This window comes from Ochotona curzoniae, unplaced genomic scaffold (assembly GCF_017591425.1).
Source record: "Ochotona curzoniae isolate NIBS_2020 unplaced genomic scaffold, NIBS_Ocur_1.0 contig_3819, whole genome shotgun sequence".
NCBI classification, from domain to species: domain Eukaryota; kingdom Metazoa; phylum Chordata; class Mammalia; order Lagomorpha; family Ochotonidae; genus Ochotona; species Ochotona curzoniae.
Genome location: NW_024466004.1, coordinates 26,773,558 through 26,792,239, shown reverse-complemented (window position 1 = coordinate 26,792,239; position 18,682 = coordinate 26,773,558). Strand labels below are relative to the sequence as shown.

Below are 18,682 nucleotides of genomic sequence, written 5' to 3'. Positions count from 1 at the left end.
TACATCAACTTGGAAGATTACAGCATATATAGTTTCAGGGATAAGCTTCACTGTAAGTTGGAAGTACTATTTAATGACATTGTCAGTTCTGTTTCAAAGGGACATTATTTTTTGTGCGATAATTATCATTAATCAAAACCTCCTGTGTTAAGTGTTCTCGTTACCTGTATTCAAAGACCACCAGATCATCAGATCCTTCACAAAATACTTTGCCTGATGTATCCCACTGAATATTTACAGGAGTCCAAAGGAGTAGGTATTAACCCAGTTTGCCAGGAGGAAACCGAAGCTTTGAAAGCGGCTCTGAGAAAGTGGCCCAGCTGGGAATCAAACTCAGGTCTCCTGTACTCCAACAATCCCAGAACTCCCGCGGTGGATGACTGCCTATGCTGACAAGGTTGGTGGAGAAAGCAAAGTGACCACGTTGTTCTGGTTAAGCCTTTTGCTGTGTGGGATCAGTGAATTCTGCGCACCAGGTAAAATTCCAAATCAGGACCATGTGTGTCTGAATGGGCCTGATTCCTGAAGATGACGATTGGCTTGTAGGTTTTAGCAACGGTTGAAACTAGCATGAGGATTTAAAATACAATTCAGTAACCACTTGAATTCTATTCTAGCTAACACAGGGCATTGCTCCCCAAAATGAAAATCCCAACAGGTGACTTAAGTCACCTTGTTGGTGGAGTGGCCGGAGGACTGTAAGTGGTGTGTCCTGCTTTATGGTTTCAGTGACGAGCCTCACACTTCCCTCCCATCCCTCTCACCAGTGGTGACAAAGTCTGCCCAGGATGTTTCTTACCCAGGTATTACATTCAGAGGCATATTGTGCCATTGGAAAACAGGGAAAGGAAGCCAACAGATGCCTGGGTGCTGAAGATGCACTAATCTGCAGTTTGAATGACGAGTTGAGAGTGAGTTAAAGGAACTTGAGACAGGAAGCTCACTGGCCCTGCCAGGGTTGGGGGTTTAAGGTTGGATAGGGTGTTGGTCTGAAACTTCCTTCCCAGGTTTTAGAATCTGAAGGGGAAGTTTGAGAAATTTGCAGACTGTCCAAGGTCTGATTATAGGCAGCAGATGCAGAGTCGGAGTGAGCAAACAAGTATGGGAAAAGCTAAGCGCCGACAGCCCCCACAGCTCACCACTGAGCTCTCAGAACGCCCAGGATAGTTTGTCTGAACAAACTATAAAGGATGTACCAAAGAAAGATGGGTTCAAAAACGACCATGAGCTTGGGGGAGAGGAGTTTTCACGCAGCTTTGCTAGCGTCACCCCAGCAAGCCTGGCTCACGTTCCTTTCTTCCAGGTCCATTGCAGATAGCCAGGAACTCCTAGTAGAAGAGCACCAGCTGATTCCATTTGTCATCAGGTGTTCCGTTTGAATTTGATGGGTGGGTGGGTGTGTGTAACAAGGCCAGCCCCGCCCTGCGTGGCGTGCAGAGATGAAGCCGCCTGCTCTCCGCACCACAGCCTTGTCCTCTCCCACTTGGCTCTCCGTTGATCTCGGAGAAATCCCTCTGGAACCCCAGGCTTCTGCATCGCATCCTCATCCAGAAACTGGAGGTCATTCTACTTCTCAAAACAATTCCCCGACAGCTAACTGCGGGGACTTGTGATTGCCGAAGGAAAATAAGTTAAGCCTGCTCAGCTGGAGTTCCTAGGACCCTTCCTTCTACCTCACCCCACCTGACCCCGCCCCACCCAGGTAGCTGCCACCACGCTCTGATGCTTATCACCTAACCTCTCCCTCGGCACCCGTCCGCCTCCTTGTCTGTCGTAGATTTCTAACGGGGCAAGAACGCCAGTTTTGTCGCCGGGGCTCCCTACACCCCCATCCGCAGCTGGGGGCTCCAGAACGGATCCCTTAGACGCCAGCCCCTTCTTCCCCCGCCCCCCGGCTTCTCTCCTCTCACTCTTCACCCTCGGTCTTCAGAGTTTCTCACACGTGAATGGATTTTCCGGGCTGATCTCCAGGACCTTGCAGGCTTTCAGCAAGCTAAGCGCGCGAGGTCGTGCGGCCCCGGCGGGGACCGGCCTCCCGCCCCCTCCCGCTCCCTCCCGCCCTCCGCGGTGCAGCGCGGTGCGGTGGCCGCCTCCCCAGCCGGCTCGCGGGGCCGGCCGCGCACACCCCCGCCCTCCAAGCAGCAACGCTGCCGCCTTTCCACCGGAGGACTGGGAGGACGCCGGAGTCTGCAGCGCCCCCGCCCCCTCGCTTTTTTTTTTTTTTTTTCCCTTTCTTTCTTTCGCGGCTTTGGGATCCCGGCTGCCGGAGCGGAGAGAGCTGCTGAGAAGCGAGAAGAACGACGGACAGGAGCGCACGGTGCCGCGGCGGCGCGCGCGCCATCAGCGCTGGGGATCCACAGCCCCGGCGTCCCCCTCCGGGTCGTTGGCGCCCCGCACCCGGGAGGCTGAAGAAGGAAAAGCCCTTGGCGCCCCGGAAGGGGTCCCGGAAAGCATCTGCAGTCCCTTGGCCCGCAGCGCCGCGGGACGCCAGCTTCCAAGCGCACCCCGTGCCGGATCCCGCTCTTCGAAAAAAGCGCGGCGAGGACCGAGACCGGCCCCGCACAACTCCGGGGCCAGCCACGCGCCGCTGGACCGAGTTCCGCTTCTTGCCAGCTCGTTTGGAGAGCCGGGCAACCCGCGGTGCTGACGGGCGCTCCCCGCAGCTCTGGCTTCTGCGCACCTGCGCGGAGCCCCCACGCCCAGGTGGTGAGCCCGCGAGGCTCGGGGTCCCCGCGGCCGCCAGGGCGCCCATGGAAGACAGCGCGCTGATCACCGTCGCCGTCCAAGCCGCACTCTGGGGTCCCTAGGCTCGCCCCGCTCAGCGGTATCGGAGCACCATGAAGTCCGTGCTGTTCAGTCGCTTCTTCATCCTCCTGCCCTGGATCCTAATTGTCATCATCATGCTCGACGTGGACACGCGCAGGCCGGCGCCCCCGCTCACCCCGCGCCCCTACTTCTCTCCGTACGCGCTGGGCCGCGGGAGCGCTCGCCTCCCGCTCCGCAGGGCCGGCCCCGGGCGCGGCACGGAGAAACGCAACGAGTCTCGGGCCCAGCCACCGCCCCAAGCGCAGCTGCCCACCATCTATGCCATCACGCCCACCTACAGCCGGCCGGTGCAGAAAGCCGAGCTGACCCGCCTGGCCAACACGTTCCGCCAGGTGGCGCAGCTGCACTGGATCCTGGTGGAGGACGCAGCGGCGCGCAGCGAGCTGGTGAGCCGCTTCCTCGCGCGGGCCGGGCTGCCCAGCACGCACCTGCACGTGCCCACGCCGCGGCGATACAAACGGCCCGGGCTACCCCGCGCCACGGAGCAGCGCAACGCCGGCCTCGCCTGGCTGCGCCAGAGGCATCAGCACCAGCGCGCGCAGCCCGGCGTGCTCTTCTTCGCCGACGACGACAACACCTACAGTCTGGAGCTTTTCCAAGAGGTAAGAGTCGCTCCACCGGGACAGGGAGGGAGCCGGGGCACCGGGGCAGGAAGGGGCCGCCGGCCGGCTGGGGAAGCCGGCAGCTGCGCTCCCCTCATCTCGTGCGTGGGCTGCACTTTGGAGTTCTCAGCTCTCCGTCCGCCTTCGGGACTCGGGTGGAGCCGCCGCTCAGCTACTGTCCCCAACCCCTGGCCATGAGGAGGAGGTGGGTGAGGCGACCACTGTAGATTTACCGTCTAGAGATAGGGTGGCGGGACTAACGCAGGTGTAAGGCGCAGGGACCTGGCTCGGATCCGTGTACGCGTTGGAGCCTGGGGAAAGAAGGGCCGGTATGGCTAGGCTGCTCGTGCGCTGATGCCCTCGCGTGCCTGCAGGTGTGAGGCACACCTGTTGAGCTTGTGACTGGCAGTGAACCTGCAGTCTTTTTCTCCTGTTGCCCTCTGCGTGGAAGTGGTTGTAAGTGAAACACTAGCGTCTGTCGAGGTCTTTTCTACACTCCAGGGGAAAGTCCCATGGACCCCCATGAGTAGCTGTCTCGAGAATACCCTCTATAGCCAAGGAGTTGAGACCGTCCTGCCAGGCCATTTCCATACCTCCCACTCTCCTCCAGGTTTCCTTAACAAGTTAACAAGGCCATAATTGCACGGGCCTCTGCATCCTGTTGATGTGGGTGTGGTCTCTAAGCCTTGGAGTGTGCTCACGGGTCGCCTGGAGTACTGAGTGGGATTTCGATTCTACGTTGTGGTGTGTGTAGTAGCAACAGCAGCAGTAATTATCTGCAGATGAGGCTGGGTTGTGAGGTGTTGTCAGCTGTCAATTGGAGCAAAGCGGAATCTCGAATTCCTTGTCATCCCCCAAAATTGTTGCTTCTTTGCACCTGAAATCCTTTGAATTCTTGCCTCTGAGATCAACTGCAGCCTTCTAAACTGGAGGTTGAGAAAATACTGAGCTAGACACTGAGAACTCCGTGAGTGAGCTAAGTGTCAAGTGAGCAGCTAGCCTACATACACACACACACACACACACACACCCCTTTTCTTAACCTCAGGCGGAGCTACTCTGCATCCTTCCAGGTTAATTTTTCTGTCTGCCTGGCTTTTAAAAATCCATTTCTTAGAGGTAATTGCTGACTCCTTCACCTTCATCAATAAAAGACGCAGTCGTTTCCATCTTCTCCCCCATTTCGCTGCGTAGTGCTTTTTTCCCCCATACGTGTCCAAAGAAATAAGCTCACCATTTTTATGGGGTAGTCTTTGTTATAAGTCAGGTTAAAGGTACCGTCTGAGTTTGAACTTAGACTTTTGTTTTGATCCTGCGTCAATGCTTTCTCCAGAAAGAAGGGGCTTGTATCCTGAAGCGAATACCTTCATGTTTCAATGCCCCATCATTTTAAAATGCAATGTCCCCTTCCTATATAAATTAGAAATGGCCTTTCCTGTGAAGCAGGTGGCCTTATTGAGGTATAGCGCACCTCAGCATTAATCTGGTTGGTTGGGCTGGATTGTGAAATGGTACCAGCTGTTGGCCCGTTGCTGTAAGGTGGCAGATGGTGGGAGAGTGGGGCACACACAGGCACCACAGCATGGTTCACGAAACAGTCTTCCTTGGTTGTTTCCCGAACTGAGCAAAGGGCTTGGTGGTAGGCATTGTCAAGCTGCAAGAAGAAAAATAAATGAAGGGTTTTTGTTTGTTTGTTTTTGGGGGGAGGGGTTAGTGATCCACAGATGGTAGAGGAGCTGATGAAGAGGAGAGGAAAAAGGAGAAGTAGTATGGACACAATGGAAGGTATAATGAAATTTCCAAGATACTAACATTTTATCTGATTGGAAATAATAAAACTCGTTAATCTTAAAATGAGGATGGAGAAGTATCAAGAGTGTTTTTTATTTGGAGAGGATTGTGGTCGTGGACTTGACTCTTGAGTGAATAGCACCTTTCTTTGCAGTAGACCCCTCGCACACCCGCCAGTGATGTTTTCACCAGGTTAGACCCCTCTGCCATCATGTGTGTTGATACCATTTTCTTTACCAACACTCCCCTCCCTGCTGGCATGAATACCAAGCCCCACTGAACTCATTAATCGGTGAAATTTTTAAAATCTTTTCTTTCTGAGAGATTCCATCAGCTGATTCACTCCCCAAATGCCTGCAACAACTGGGGAGGCATAGCCAGGTTAGGCCATAGCCAGGGCCCCTGAGCTCCTTCTAGGACTCCACAGGAGTGATGGGGCCCCAAGCACCTAGGCCGTCACCTGCTGCCTCTTAGGGTGTGCATCCCAGGAAGCAGAGCCCAGATTCAAAGCACTCTGATGTGGGATGTGAACTGGTAAGCTTCATCTTCACCACACCACCAAGTGTCCACTCGCTACATTAGTGGAATGTGTGTATTCAGGATGTGGGCACTTTCCAGAATTTAATGATCCGTTTCTATCTTTAGCTTTTCAGTAGAGTGATGTATCATACTTGTGCACCATACTTGTGCTTGGATGATTCCTCATGGATTACGGGGTAGATGCTATTCATGCGAGAAAAGGATGAGTGGATGAAGCTCAAAAAAACCTGCAGCGTCTTGGGGAAAGAAATGAAAATGCTAATGAGGGAGGCAGTAGGCCTGAGGCATCCTCCTATTTCCCAGTCCTTTATATTGTGCATGCACACACATTTTTAAGTAGTTCACAGTACTTAAGAAAATGTCCCATGTCAGGCTTCATTTTTTATTCTCAGCGCTTCTAATTTCCATGGTTGATGTTAAAAGTAGATAAGATAAAAGGAAAAATGAACCAGGTACAAATTAGCTCACTATGTATTGGCTGCCAGTGAAGGAAAGGAATGGATGAAAGGTCTCCAAATTAAATTAGAGACACAACAGGCAACCTGGGCTTAATTATTCCTCCTGAGAACTGGAAGGGTATTTTTTTTCCCCCTCCCATGCAGCTAACTCATTTTCAGCCTCCTTTTTCAACTGAACTATGCTGCCAGGAAAGAACTATTTGCACTGAACCATCCTGTGTTAACAGCCAAATCTATTTGCAAGTGATGCTGAGTGTATCTCAGACGCTGGGCTCACCCCTGGAGGGATTGGTAGGAGTGCTTTCATTTCCTCGCCAACCCTGGGCTTTCCTGTGGGCACTCGTGTGGTTGTGTGCAAGAGATCCCAGGTAAGCCTGCCTGCCTGCACATCCCATCGATCCAGCTCTCTAGAACCACTTATTTGCAAAGGAGTTAAGCTGCTTTAATAAAGGCCACACTACAGATCAACACGACTTGCTTGCTTGTCGTATTTTCAATAACAATAACAAGTATTGACTAGCCCTCTGTTCTTCACTAGGAAACCTTTAAAGATTTCCCTCACGTGGATGCTTTTCAGGTGAAGTTCACCTTTGGAAAACAATTGTAAGGTTAAAAAAATAGCACTTTCTAAGCAAGCACAAAAAGCTTGAGTATTTTTTAACTCTGAAGTAAGACTGGAAGACGGACAAACTCTGAGATATTTGGCGTGAGTGAAAGGAGCTAATAAATCTTCCATCTTGAAGGTCCCTGGAAAGCAGGGAGGTCAGAGGCCCCTTGTTAGAAGTTTTCTGTTGCACATTCTTAAGCTTGTGTGTACTAGAACGGTAAAGGTGGAGTTTAATTCTGTCTTGTAGATTTTCCTTTGTAGATTTTGCTTTGCGCTTTACAAACTTCTGGCTGAGCGCCATGGATATTTGCATTCACACTGTTCGATACTTTTCCCTCTAAATAGTAATTCTGTGTAGGTCTTCTGAAAGGAAACTTCAACTTATATATACTACACTCCTAAACAGTCACTTGAATTGGGATAATTGTATTTTTAAAGCTAAGAAACCTGTAAATTCCCTTCAGTGGAGTATAACATTTTCCCTGAAATATGCCCCTTATATTTTATTTCTCTCCTTCTAAAAATGCATTAATAGTAGTGCCATAGGTCTGATAAAATATGAGAATTTTGAAACAATGTGTTTATAAAACGGTGTCAGTTGTCTTTGCCTGCAGAGGTTGAATTTGTAGCTCTCCCTGGGTATACAGTACTTGAACTCCATCTTGTTTTTGAGTGTATCCTTTGGGATTAACAGTTTTCATTTGACCTTTGATGTTTTAATGGACCAAGAGTAACAATTCGGGCTTAAAAGACATCCTCCCTTCCTCCTTTTCTTGTTATCTTTTCTCATCAGTCTTCCGTGTAGCCTACTTTTTCTAATACTGTTTCGGTACTAGATACATTAATATGTACAGATCATTGTTTGGTGTGATAAACATTGTGTCTTTTCACCAGATAAGCTGTTTGCTTCTTCCTTAAAGCTAAAAAGGGTGGCTCCATTTCCTTCTGTCTTCTCTGCTTCTAAATTACAGGCTGGTGAATTTTATCATGTGTGAACAGTAATGAAATAGTATTTCCATCTTATTAAGTGTTCCAGTTGGGACGCAAATTATGTGGGATATTTAGCATCAAATTCAATAATACTCAGATATAACTACTCCAAACCTTTTGAACTATGATGGAATGTTTGTTCATTCTGTGGAAGTTAACACATTATTGTAAATTGATTTGCAGTGCTATTGATGTATGAAATTTATATTTTGCATGGCTCTCAAATTTCCCCCCAAAACCAAAAATAAAATCTGCCATCTATGGAGTCGGATTATAATAGGTTTCTAATTCACAGAAATCAGCAAGACAGCTGATCATTCATGTCTGATAATCTTTGTGCACAATTTAGAATAAATGTTAGCTATTTCCTTTGCCATGAATGTAAGTAAAACCTAGTTGACATTAACCAAATATTTACTATGGGAATATTTCCCAACCTTAATGTTTTTGCACATATTAATTTAGTCCTTACAACACGTCCTATCCTAATGTAGCAGACCCCCCCCTGCCCACCGTAATACTGATATGTAGGCATGAATACAGTCCTTGGGTAAGTACAGAGTTTGTAACAAGTACAACCTGTTCATAAGGTAGTTGTCTAAACCTCTAAACAGTGTAATGAGTACCCTTATTTGGGAAGAATTTGAAGCAGTCATATGACTATTTTATGACAGAGGAGTTTGTCTGCGCATGCTCTGAATCTAGAGCCTGTACTGTTACTGCCCTGAAGCTCATTAATTCAGCACATGGAGTCAGGTGGAATGATGGCATTGTAAGAAGTCAAGAATTTGATTAACAAGAGTTTTCTGGTATGTTGCTATATGGTATTCTGCCACTTTTTCTGTGTATTTTCATTTACTTGAAAGGCAGAGTGACAGGGAGAGGGAGGAACAGAGGGGTAGGAGGTGGAGAGAGAATACCTGTCCATTGGTTTACCCACAAATTCCCAAAACAGGCAAGGCTAGGCCAGAGGGAAACCAGGAGCCCCAAACTCTATCCAGACTTGCCACTAGGGCAGAAGGGAACCAAGCACTTGTACCATTATCCTTTTCCTCCCAGGATGCATTATCCAAAAGCTCAATGAGAAGTGAAGTACCTGGGACTCAGTCGGCCCTCCCATATGCAATGTTGATGTCACAGTGTACTAACCTGAACATCCGCTCTTATTCTACCATTCTTTGAACTCAAGTATTTCTTGGTTAGGTCAGGTTTTATTTTTCTCTTTTGAATGTTTTATTAATTTTTAACTGACAAAGATTATATTTATGATATAAAACCATGTTTTGATACTTGTGTACTTTGTAGGATAACTAGATTCAACAATTCTTTTAAATTTAGGTAAGGTGAACCAATTTCATGTATTTCACAATACAGATTTCGGAGCACATTGATACTCCCCAGCCTGCTCTCCCTCCCTCCTGCCAGTATTCCTCAGGTACCATCCTCCTTCCTTGTTTGTTCCTTTTTAGTTTTTTTTTTTTTTAATAGAGACATACCTTCAGTTCATAATCAGGCTTAGAACTCTATTACGTTAGAGTTCAAGAAGTAGCAAATAGAAAAAAACACTGTTCCTCGAGAGTACAAAGAGTGCAAGTGATAACCAAATCCCAAAATGCCCATCTGTATAGGTTACATTTTTGTACTGTGTATTAGTTACCCAGCTCAGGTAAACCATGGTATGTGTCTTTTGGGAACTGGTTTCTTTCACAAAGCATGATGACTTCTAGTCACATCTATTTTATTGCAAAAGAAAAGATTTAATTTTTTTCATGTTTTTCCGTAGTTTACATATACCATATTTTCTTTACTCAGTCATCACTGATGGACATCTGGATTGACTCCACACCTTAGCGATGGTGATTTGAGCTACAATAATCGTGGATGTACACATATCTAAGTTCATCTCATTTCATTCGGGTAAGATCCCAGAAGTGGGTCACATGATAGATTTTCAGATTTCTGAGGAATCTCTATACTGTCCTCTATAATGGATTTATTACTTTACATTCTCACCAACAGTGAATTAGGGTGCATTTCCCCCCCACATCCTCTCCAGCATTTATTGTTTTATGATTTTTAGATGATAGTTATTCTAACGGGTGATGTTTTCAATTTCCATTTCCCTGATAGCTAGTGATCTTACACGTTTTTTATGTGTATGTTGGATATTTGGATTTTATCTTTGAAAATTGTGAATTTGTCTCCTTTGCTCATTTAAAAACAGTTTCATTGGGAGTCCATCTTTGATTTGGAAGCAGGGTTGCATATTGCATTGTAGCCTCACATCTGAATGTGGTAGACTCTACTACTCCATCAGAATAAATTCCCATAAATGAGAAGCCATGGTAAGGTCAAAAGCTGATATGAGTTAGCACAACAAAATGAGAGCACCATGAAAAAATATGCCTCTGAGTAACCCACACATAGGTGACAAAAAGAAAATGCAAAAATCTCTTGGATAAAATGATGCCACCGTGTTTTGCTCATTTTTAACTGTTTTGTTGTTGACTTTCTTGAGATCTTATGGATTCTGGATATTAATTCTTTATCAGTTGTATCATTTGTAAATATTTTCTTCCATTCTGTTTGTTGTCTCTTTGTTACCAATATCCTTTGCTGTCCAGAAGCTTCTTAGCTGGTTGTAATTCCATTCATCTGTCTTTAATTACCTGTTGCTTCTGGAGTCCTTCCTAAGAAATCTTTGCACAGGCCCAGAGTTGAACTTTTCCTCTAAAAATTATATGGTGTCCAATCATGTTTTTAGCATGTTTTTAGATCTTTGATCCATTTTGAGTTGATTTTTGTATAAGGTGTGTGGTAAGAGTCTTGTTTTATACTTCTGTATGTTTCATGCACTATTTGTTGAGGAGGCTTGTTTCTTCCTGGATTGATTTCAGTTTGCTTGTCAAAAATCGGTTGACTGCAGATGTGTGCATTCATTTCTGGTACTTCTGTTCTTTCATTGATCTGCATGTCTATATCTGTGCCAGTTCAGGACTGTTTTGATTTCAACTGCCCTGTAGTACTCTTTCAAAGTCTGGTTTTGAGACGCCTCCAGCTTTTTGTTTAAGATTGCTTTGGCTATCCAATGTCTCCTCTGTTGCCATATGAATTTTAGCATAGTTTTTCTAAAATCAGGGAAGAATGTCATGAATATTTTGTTTGGGATCAAATTGAATCCATATACTGTTTTCAGTATTATGGACATTTTGATATGAATTCTACCAATGCACAAACATTAAAGATTTTTCTCTTTTTCTTCAATCTTTTTCTGTTTCTTCCTTTAATGTTTTGTAATGTTCATTGTAGTGGTCCCTCACATCCTTGGTTAAATTTATTACAAGGTATTTAAATCTTTCACAGCTATTGTGAGTGGAACAAATTCTTTCTCAGCCTTGGAATTGTTTGTGTATGCAAAGGCTATTGACTTTTGTGTATTGATTTTATATCCTGCAACTTTACCAAACTCTGTCTCAGTAGTTTTTTTTAATGCACTCGTCTGATTCCCCTGCAAATAGGAATAGCTTGACTTCCTTCTTTCCAATTCATATCTTTGATTTTTCTTTCTTGCCAAGTGACTAATTAAAACTTCCAGGACTGCATGGAAAGCAGTGATGGGAGTGGGCATCTTTGTTTGGTTCTAGATGTTGGTGGAAGTGCTTCCGGTTTTTTCTATTCTGTGTGATGCTAGCTATGGATTTGCAGATATTGCCTTGATTGTGATGAGGAATGTTCTTCTAATGTCTCTACTCTGCAGACTCTGTTGCAACCTTCTCTACAGCTCTGTGCTGAGAATGTACTACCGAAATCGGCATATCATTTTCCCATTCAGCCACCTGAGCTCCTCCCACAATTGTCAGTTATCTCTTTCTGTAGTGAGAACATTTCAAATCTACCCTCAAAAAATTTCAAAATATAATACATAGTTCATTGGCACTGGCATGTTGTGCTGTTCTCTTTTAAATTATTTTAATTCTTAAGTCCTTGAGATTCATTAATACATCATTTATATGAGACATTTTGATTATAAGCAACTGATGTTGTAAATGTCCCTTTTGACACTGTTTATGCTACATCTCATGGGCATTGATATTTTTATGGTCATTTCTTCAAAATTTTTTCTCTTATTCTTCAGTGCCACATGAGTCATGTAATAGCATCATTTCCTTCAAGAAGGTTTTTGATTTTTCTCTTTCATCACTTTAGCAACACATTGGTCATTTTGTAGCATGTTTAACTTCATGTAGCTGTAAATTTTCTGTATTTCTCGATTTTGTTTTCTGGCTCTATTTAAAGGGATGTGTAATAGAAGTGTAGCAGAGCTTAACATGTCCAGATGTGGAGACGTAGTGCAGTATGCATCTCTGCATCCAATCAAGGATGGACTCCCGGTGAAACTGTCGAATATATCCTGACAGTAGGATGCTGGACTTGCTGACGTTGTCCATGCCTACAATGTCAAGAAACACTTCAAAAGTGGCATGTGACGGACTTAGGACTGCTTGAAGGGCCACCCATTGTAATACTAGAGGGGAAGTCAGTTGGGGGCGGGGGAGAGGACTTGGAAACTGGAGAGGATCCCAGAGCCTATGGAAGTATATCATAAAATAATAATAAAAAAAGAAAATTGTTTTAATTCTTCCTTTGTCACTGAAATTTTGGGTTTTTTTCCTCCCACCTTCAACCTTTTTTCTCTATCATTTGTTCTTAAAACCCTATCTCCTCACTATCTCTAACTTATAATCCATTTGATTTTTGTATTGTATTCATGTTAGGTTAAAAAACAAACCAACAAAACCAGCCAAATTAGCTAATTAATAAATTAGTATATAAACTGTAGTCCTGCATCTTTTAAAATGTAGGCTGGCTGTTTGGTGTCATAATTGAATCTGCCACCTGCAAGTGCAACCTGCATGAACACTGGTTCTAGTCCCAGCTGCTCCATTTCCAATCCAGATCCCTGATAATGGCATCTCAGAAGGAAGCAAAGGACGTATGAGGTGCTTGGGCCTCTGTGCCAAACAAGGAGGCCTTGATGAAGCCTCTGGCTTTGGGATGTCCCAGTCCTGGCTGTTGCACCCATTTAAGGAGTGAACCAGTGAGTGAATGATATTATCTTTCTTTTCTTTCCTTTCTCTTCTTTTTCCTTTTTTTTTTCTTTTTTTCTCTTACACACTCTAACTCTGCCTTTTAAATACATGATTTATCTTCTGCAAGAAGTTAAAACATTAAAATTAATTTTTCTCACTTGTTAGATATGCATCAGTAATTCTATCAGCCAGGTATCTCTCAGGGCAGACAGAATTGAATGGCAGAATAATTTTCTGGGTAGAATAGGAAAGGAGGGAAATACTGTAGTATTCTGGGTTGCCTCAGGGTTTCCCATGGCAAAGAGGCGAGGAGCAGGGGACCTGCATCAGGTTGAGCTGCAGCTGGTGGGGTAACACTGATGCCCTGATGGTTCCCTCCCCTCAAGGGTGAAGCACTTTGTGATGGGGGCATAAAGCCATGCTTGTAGGCACCTTCCTTGCCACACCAGTGTGCTTGTTACACTGGTTATTGGTGACTTCCCAGCCGGATTCACCTCCCCGAACACCTGTTGGTAGAAAGTCTGCTCAGCTTTTCTCATTCTGGAAATCACAAATGTCCCTGGATTAGAAGCAAAATGAATACATCATTGATTGAGTCTTCTTGTGTGCTGAAACGGAAAGTTGGAGATGGGCTAATCTGGGACACAATCCTATTTACCTGTAATAAGTCAGATTCCGTGATAATTTTTTGCCTGTTTTAGAAAGGACTTTAAACAACATTTACATGATGTGCTGAATCAAAGACTGTTGTTCCTTAAACTGCAGGTATGGTCATGCATTTCATAACTATGATGGTTTCATTGTACTGTGCATGTCGTAGAGTGTGCTTGCACATACCTGGAAAGATTAGGTCATTCAGAATGTTCTTGATAAAACCAAGAGGTATGATAAATACATGTTGAGGTTGCTGACAGTGCAACAGGACATGCTATTTCATAGTAAGGTTTCCTTATCAGCAGATGGACTACACTCTAAAATAATAACAGTACCATACATAAAGCAAGCATTTGGCCTGGCAGATGAAACATCTGCATGTCAGTATCTGAGTTCAATCCCCAGCTCTAGCTTTTTGCTCTAGCCTCCTGCTAATACAGACTCCTCTTTCACTGCTTTCCCAGGCACGTTAGCAGGAAGCTGGATCACAAGTGGAGCAGTTGGGACACAAACTGGCGCCAATATGGGATGCTGCGACCGCAGGTGTAGCCCACTCTGCTGTGGGCCAGCCTCTGGAAGTGCTATTGCAGTCCTCTTTCTGAGTACTGTAAAGCTCTTACATAAAGCTGAAAGTATACAAAGCAGTGTGAGGGACAAGCTTTCATTTCATTTTTACTTTTTCCATGTGATATTCAGAATACTTCTCAGATATTTTACCTATACTTTTTTCCCTAGACTTAAAATAACTTTGGCAGTAAGTTGACAGAAAAACTATATCATTTGCATATCCCGTGCTAAGAAATAATAACATAAGGAGTCCTCAGAAATTTTATGGAAAATGTATACTATGAAAAGCTGTATAGGTTGTATATCTTTAAGAAAAGCATATCATTCTTGTTCATGGTTGCTCTGTCTTCTATCTCCTGTACACTTTCTTCAATTTTCTTTTCTCCAACTATGTGTTTTTAAGTAACTTGTCTTCAGGTTCACTTCAGATTCAGTGTTCCTCACGTTATATTCTGCTGTTGACACTTTATGCTGTGTTTTTATGTTCATTTAAAGCACTTTTCAACTTAATGATTTCTGTCTCAAGGTCTAGAAATTTACCTCTGTTTTCTGGTTAGTTTCTTGTTGAGTATAAATTAGTTCTTTTTTTCTGAATCTCGTTGAGATCCTTTCAAGTATCTTACATTCTGCATCTGAAAATTTGCATATATCCATTTCTGATTGGTTTCTGACTCTTTGTTTTGCCCATTAGTTGAGATCATGCTTCACTAGGAGCCTTTTTATTTTTGCTACCGTATGATAGCATCTGCACATTGGAAAGATTGGAGGTTGGTTTGTTTGTTTTTTCTTTCTGGCTTTTTGTGTGCTGTCCAGAGATTCCAAGCCATTAGGGCAGTGGGAGGGCAGAGAGGATAGGTAGGAAGGCCTTCAGACGCTTCTGCTGTGTCAGCACTAGGTGTCGCCACAGGTCAAGGTTTGCCACAAGTCTTGATTGGTTGCTGCTGCTTCAGCTCCAAAGGGCTCCTCTACCTAAAGTTTGTCCCAGGTCTGCAGTTGGTGTGTGCTGCCACAAGAACCGATGCCTGTGAGCAGAGGGCCTGGCAGTAGAGACTTTGCCCTTTACGGAGAGCAGGGCCTCCCCACACCAAGCCTGACTGTAAATCAAAGTTCTCTGCTGCCCTCCCCACCCCGTTCCCCAGCAGCTGCAGTCTTACTCCACTGTCTGTTGGAGGGTGAGGTAGGGGTGTCAGGAGGCTCCCTGTAGGCTCTGTCAGGGAGGATTGAAAGGCTTACTCAGCAGGAACTGGCCTGGAGCAAGAGGTGAAGGCCTTGGATGTGCTTGGGTCCCCTACAGTAGAGCAGACTCAGCCTTATTCCCTGTAACTACCTCAAGCAGAGGCATAGTGAAGAGCTGCTTGGAACTGGGGGATGGTAATGTGGCAGCTCTACTTCTCTACTTCTCGCCTTCTTTGGTGCACTGTGGTCTGTGTCTGGCTGTCTTGGCTCTTGTGAAAGTGACCTGGCAGCAAATTCTTGCTTCTGTGAAAAGATGGTTGTCAGTGCATCTTACTTCCATGTTAAAAAAAATTTTTCTGTACCAAAATAAACTTTTAATTCCATTTCTATGACTTGTTTTTTTTCTCTGATACTTTTCTCATATTAATGTAGTATTAACACAGAACAGATTCAGCGTAGTTCAGATACAATTCTGAGGACATAATGATATTTCTTCCCTCCCTTTCCTCCTTCCATTTCTTCTAGTTCCCCCTCACTTCCTACTTTTCTTCCTTCATTTATTCATTCTTAGTTTGTGGGAGAAGGTACTTTTAATTAGTGTTTCATCCAGGGGTTTGATGCTGCACTAGACAAAGACATCAACAAATAAAGTAAAGGGCAAAGGCTAGAAACAGTCATCAATTGAAAAGATGACCACGTCACACGCACACAGCAAAATATACAATTAAAATAAAACACAGACCATTATAGTTAAAATAATCAGGTCATCAACACTTACATAACGTTCTTAACCATTGGTTTTACAGAGCTATAAAGAAGTTTTACAAAAATATATTTGTATCAGTGCCGAAGCAGGTGTTTTCATTTTTAGTTTTAATTCAACACTTATAAGGGAGAACATGCAGTGCTTGTCTTTCTGCGTCCAGCTTATTTCAGTCAACATGATGTCCTCTAGTTGCATCCATTTTGATGCAAATGAGAGAATTTTCTTTTTTATAGCTAAATAATAATCTTTGTACATATCTATATGCATACAAAGTATGTATGCATATCTTGTTATTGTTTTTAAAGGTTATTTTAAAGATTTATTTTTATTTTTTTTATTGGAAAGGTGGATATACAGAGGAGAGACGGAGAGGAAGATCTTCCGTCCAATGATTCACTCCCCAAGTGAGCGCAACGGCCGATGCTATGCCGATCCGAAGCCAGGAGCCTCTTCCGTGTCTCCCACGTGGGTGCAGGGTCCCAAAGCCTTGGGCCGTCCTTGACTGCTTTCCCAGGCCACAGGCAGGGAGCTGGAAGGGAAGCGGGGCTGCCAGGATAGAACCGGCGCCCATATGGGATCCCAGGCGTGCAAGGCGAGGACCTTAACCACTTGTGCCACCGCGCCGGGCCCTTTTTTTTTTTTAAAGATTTATTTTTATTATTTTTTTTTTATTGGAAAGGCGGATATACAGAAAGGAAAAGGTTATTTTAAAGGTAGAGTTATAAAGAGAGGAGAGAGAGAAATCTTCCATTTACTGTTCACTCCCCAAATGGCCATAGCGGCTGGAGCTGCTGTGGTCCAAAGCTTGTGAGAATGTAGAGAAAAGAGAACACTTACACCCTGTTGATGGGAATATAGATTAGTGCAGCCACTGTGGGAATCAGTATGGGGTCTTCTTTAAAAAACTAAACCTTTCCCCATACGATATAGCAATCCCACTATTGGGTAAATACTCAAAAGAAATGTGCATGCTAAATCAGAGACACATGTTTTTAGAAATACTGTTGACAATAGCCAAATTATGGAATTGGCCAAGGTACCCATCATCAGATGAACAAATAGAAAATGTGGTTTGTGTATTTGTGTACATACTGAGGCTGGGGCTGCAAGTTAGTAAACTGGGCCTCCACCTGCAGTGCCAGCAGCCCATATGGGCACCAGTTCAAGTCCTGGCAGCTCCACTTTCCATCCAGCTCTCTGGTTTTGGCCTGGGAAAGCAGTGGAGAACAGCCCATGTGCTTGGGTTTCTGCATCCATGTGGAGACCAGGAAGAAGTTCCTGGCTTCTCTCTCTGTAAAATCTGCCTTTTAAATAATTTTTCTTTATATAAATCTACTGGTATTTTACCATGTCAACTAATTCCATTACGTTATAAATTGTTACTCATGTAATGTCGGAGCTTTTAATTGGGATGATACTCTGTCGGCTCTACCTTCAGACCAGAGATGGTCTCCAGAAGAAACCGTTGAACTTATCTGGACAGTAAGATGCTGGACTCTATGCTTTGTAGACGCTTGCACTGAAAGAATCTCAACTGAATTTGAACTGTGGTAATGCAACAAGGTGGAGGAATCCACCTGGGGCGGGGGGAATCCCAGTGCCTATAAAACTGTGTCACATAATGCAATGTAATCAAAAAAAATTTTTTTTTAAAACCTAAAAAAAAGTGTCATCTAGTCCAGATACAAATTTCTTTGTAGTTATGATTATAAAAATAAATCTACATTTGCACATATAAAAAAATTTAAAAATAAAACTACTGGTATTTTTGATAGGAACTCCACTGAATCTATAGATTGCTTTAGGTGGTGTAGACACTTTGATATTGATTCTTCTAGCCTGTGAACAAAGGATATCTTTCCATTGTTATGTGTCTTGCTAGTCTCTTTTCACCAATGTTTTATATTTGCATTTTTCAAATTTTATTTTTTACTTCCTTTTAAATTACCATCATTCTATGACACAGTTCCATAGGCCCTGGGATTTCCCCACCTCCCCCCACCAAATTCTCCTATATTATTACTGTGGCATAGCTTTTCAAAAACAGTCACATGTTCATCATTGCGGGCATGGACAGTGGCAGAGAGTCCAGCATCGTATTGTCAAGATACAGCTGATAGTTTCATTAGTAGTCCATCTTTGATCTGGAAATAGAGATGCACACTGCACTGCATCTACATATCTGAACATGATAGTCTCCCAGACTGTATTTTCATTGTAGAGATGTTTCAGTTCTTTGGCTGAATTTATTCTTAACTGTTTTATTTTTGGCTACTATGAATGAGACTTCCTTTTTAATTTCTTTCAGTGAATTAATCATTAGCATATAAACTGCTTTTTATGTTTACTTGATTGATCAGTTCCAACAGCTTTTTGGTGGTGTTTAGGTTTGTCCATGTACAACATCATGTCCTCTGTAAACAAGGATATTTTGACTTCCTCTTTTCTGATTTTGATGCATTTTATTTCTCCTGCCTGCTTTTTCTAAAACCCTCCAGTGATATGCTAATAATGGTGAAAGTGGACATTCTTGCCTTTTTCCAGATATAAGGGGAAATACTTTCAATCTTTCTGAATTTGTTGAGATGCTGAATACTGACTGTCGGTTTGTGATA

At 44.0% G+C, this 18,682-nt stretch overlaps 1 protein-coding gene across 2 annotated transcripts in view; it reads left to right on the top strand.

Annotated features, from left to right (window-relative positions):
• Positions 1 to 2,837: 2,837 nt before the first annotated feature.
• Positions 2,838 to 18,682, top strand: part of B3GAT2 (beta-1,3-glucuronyltransferase 2) — an 88,891-nt gene continuing 73,046 nt past the window's right edge. The window contains exon 1 of one of the 2 annotated variants that reach the window (XM_040983621.1): positions 2,838 to 3,212. In XM_040983621.1, the coding sequence (XP_040839555.1) occupies positions 2,838 to 3,212 (375 nt within the window). Of the gene's footprint in view, positions 3,429 to 18,682 lie in introns of both variants that reach the window. The other variant, XM_040983618.1, reaches the window with a different exon arrangement.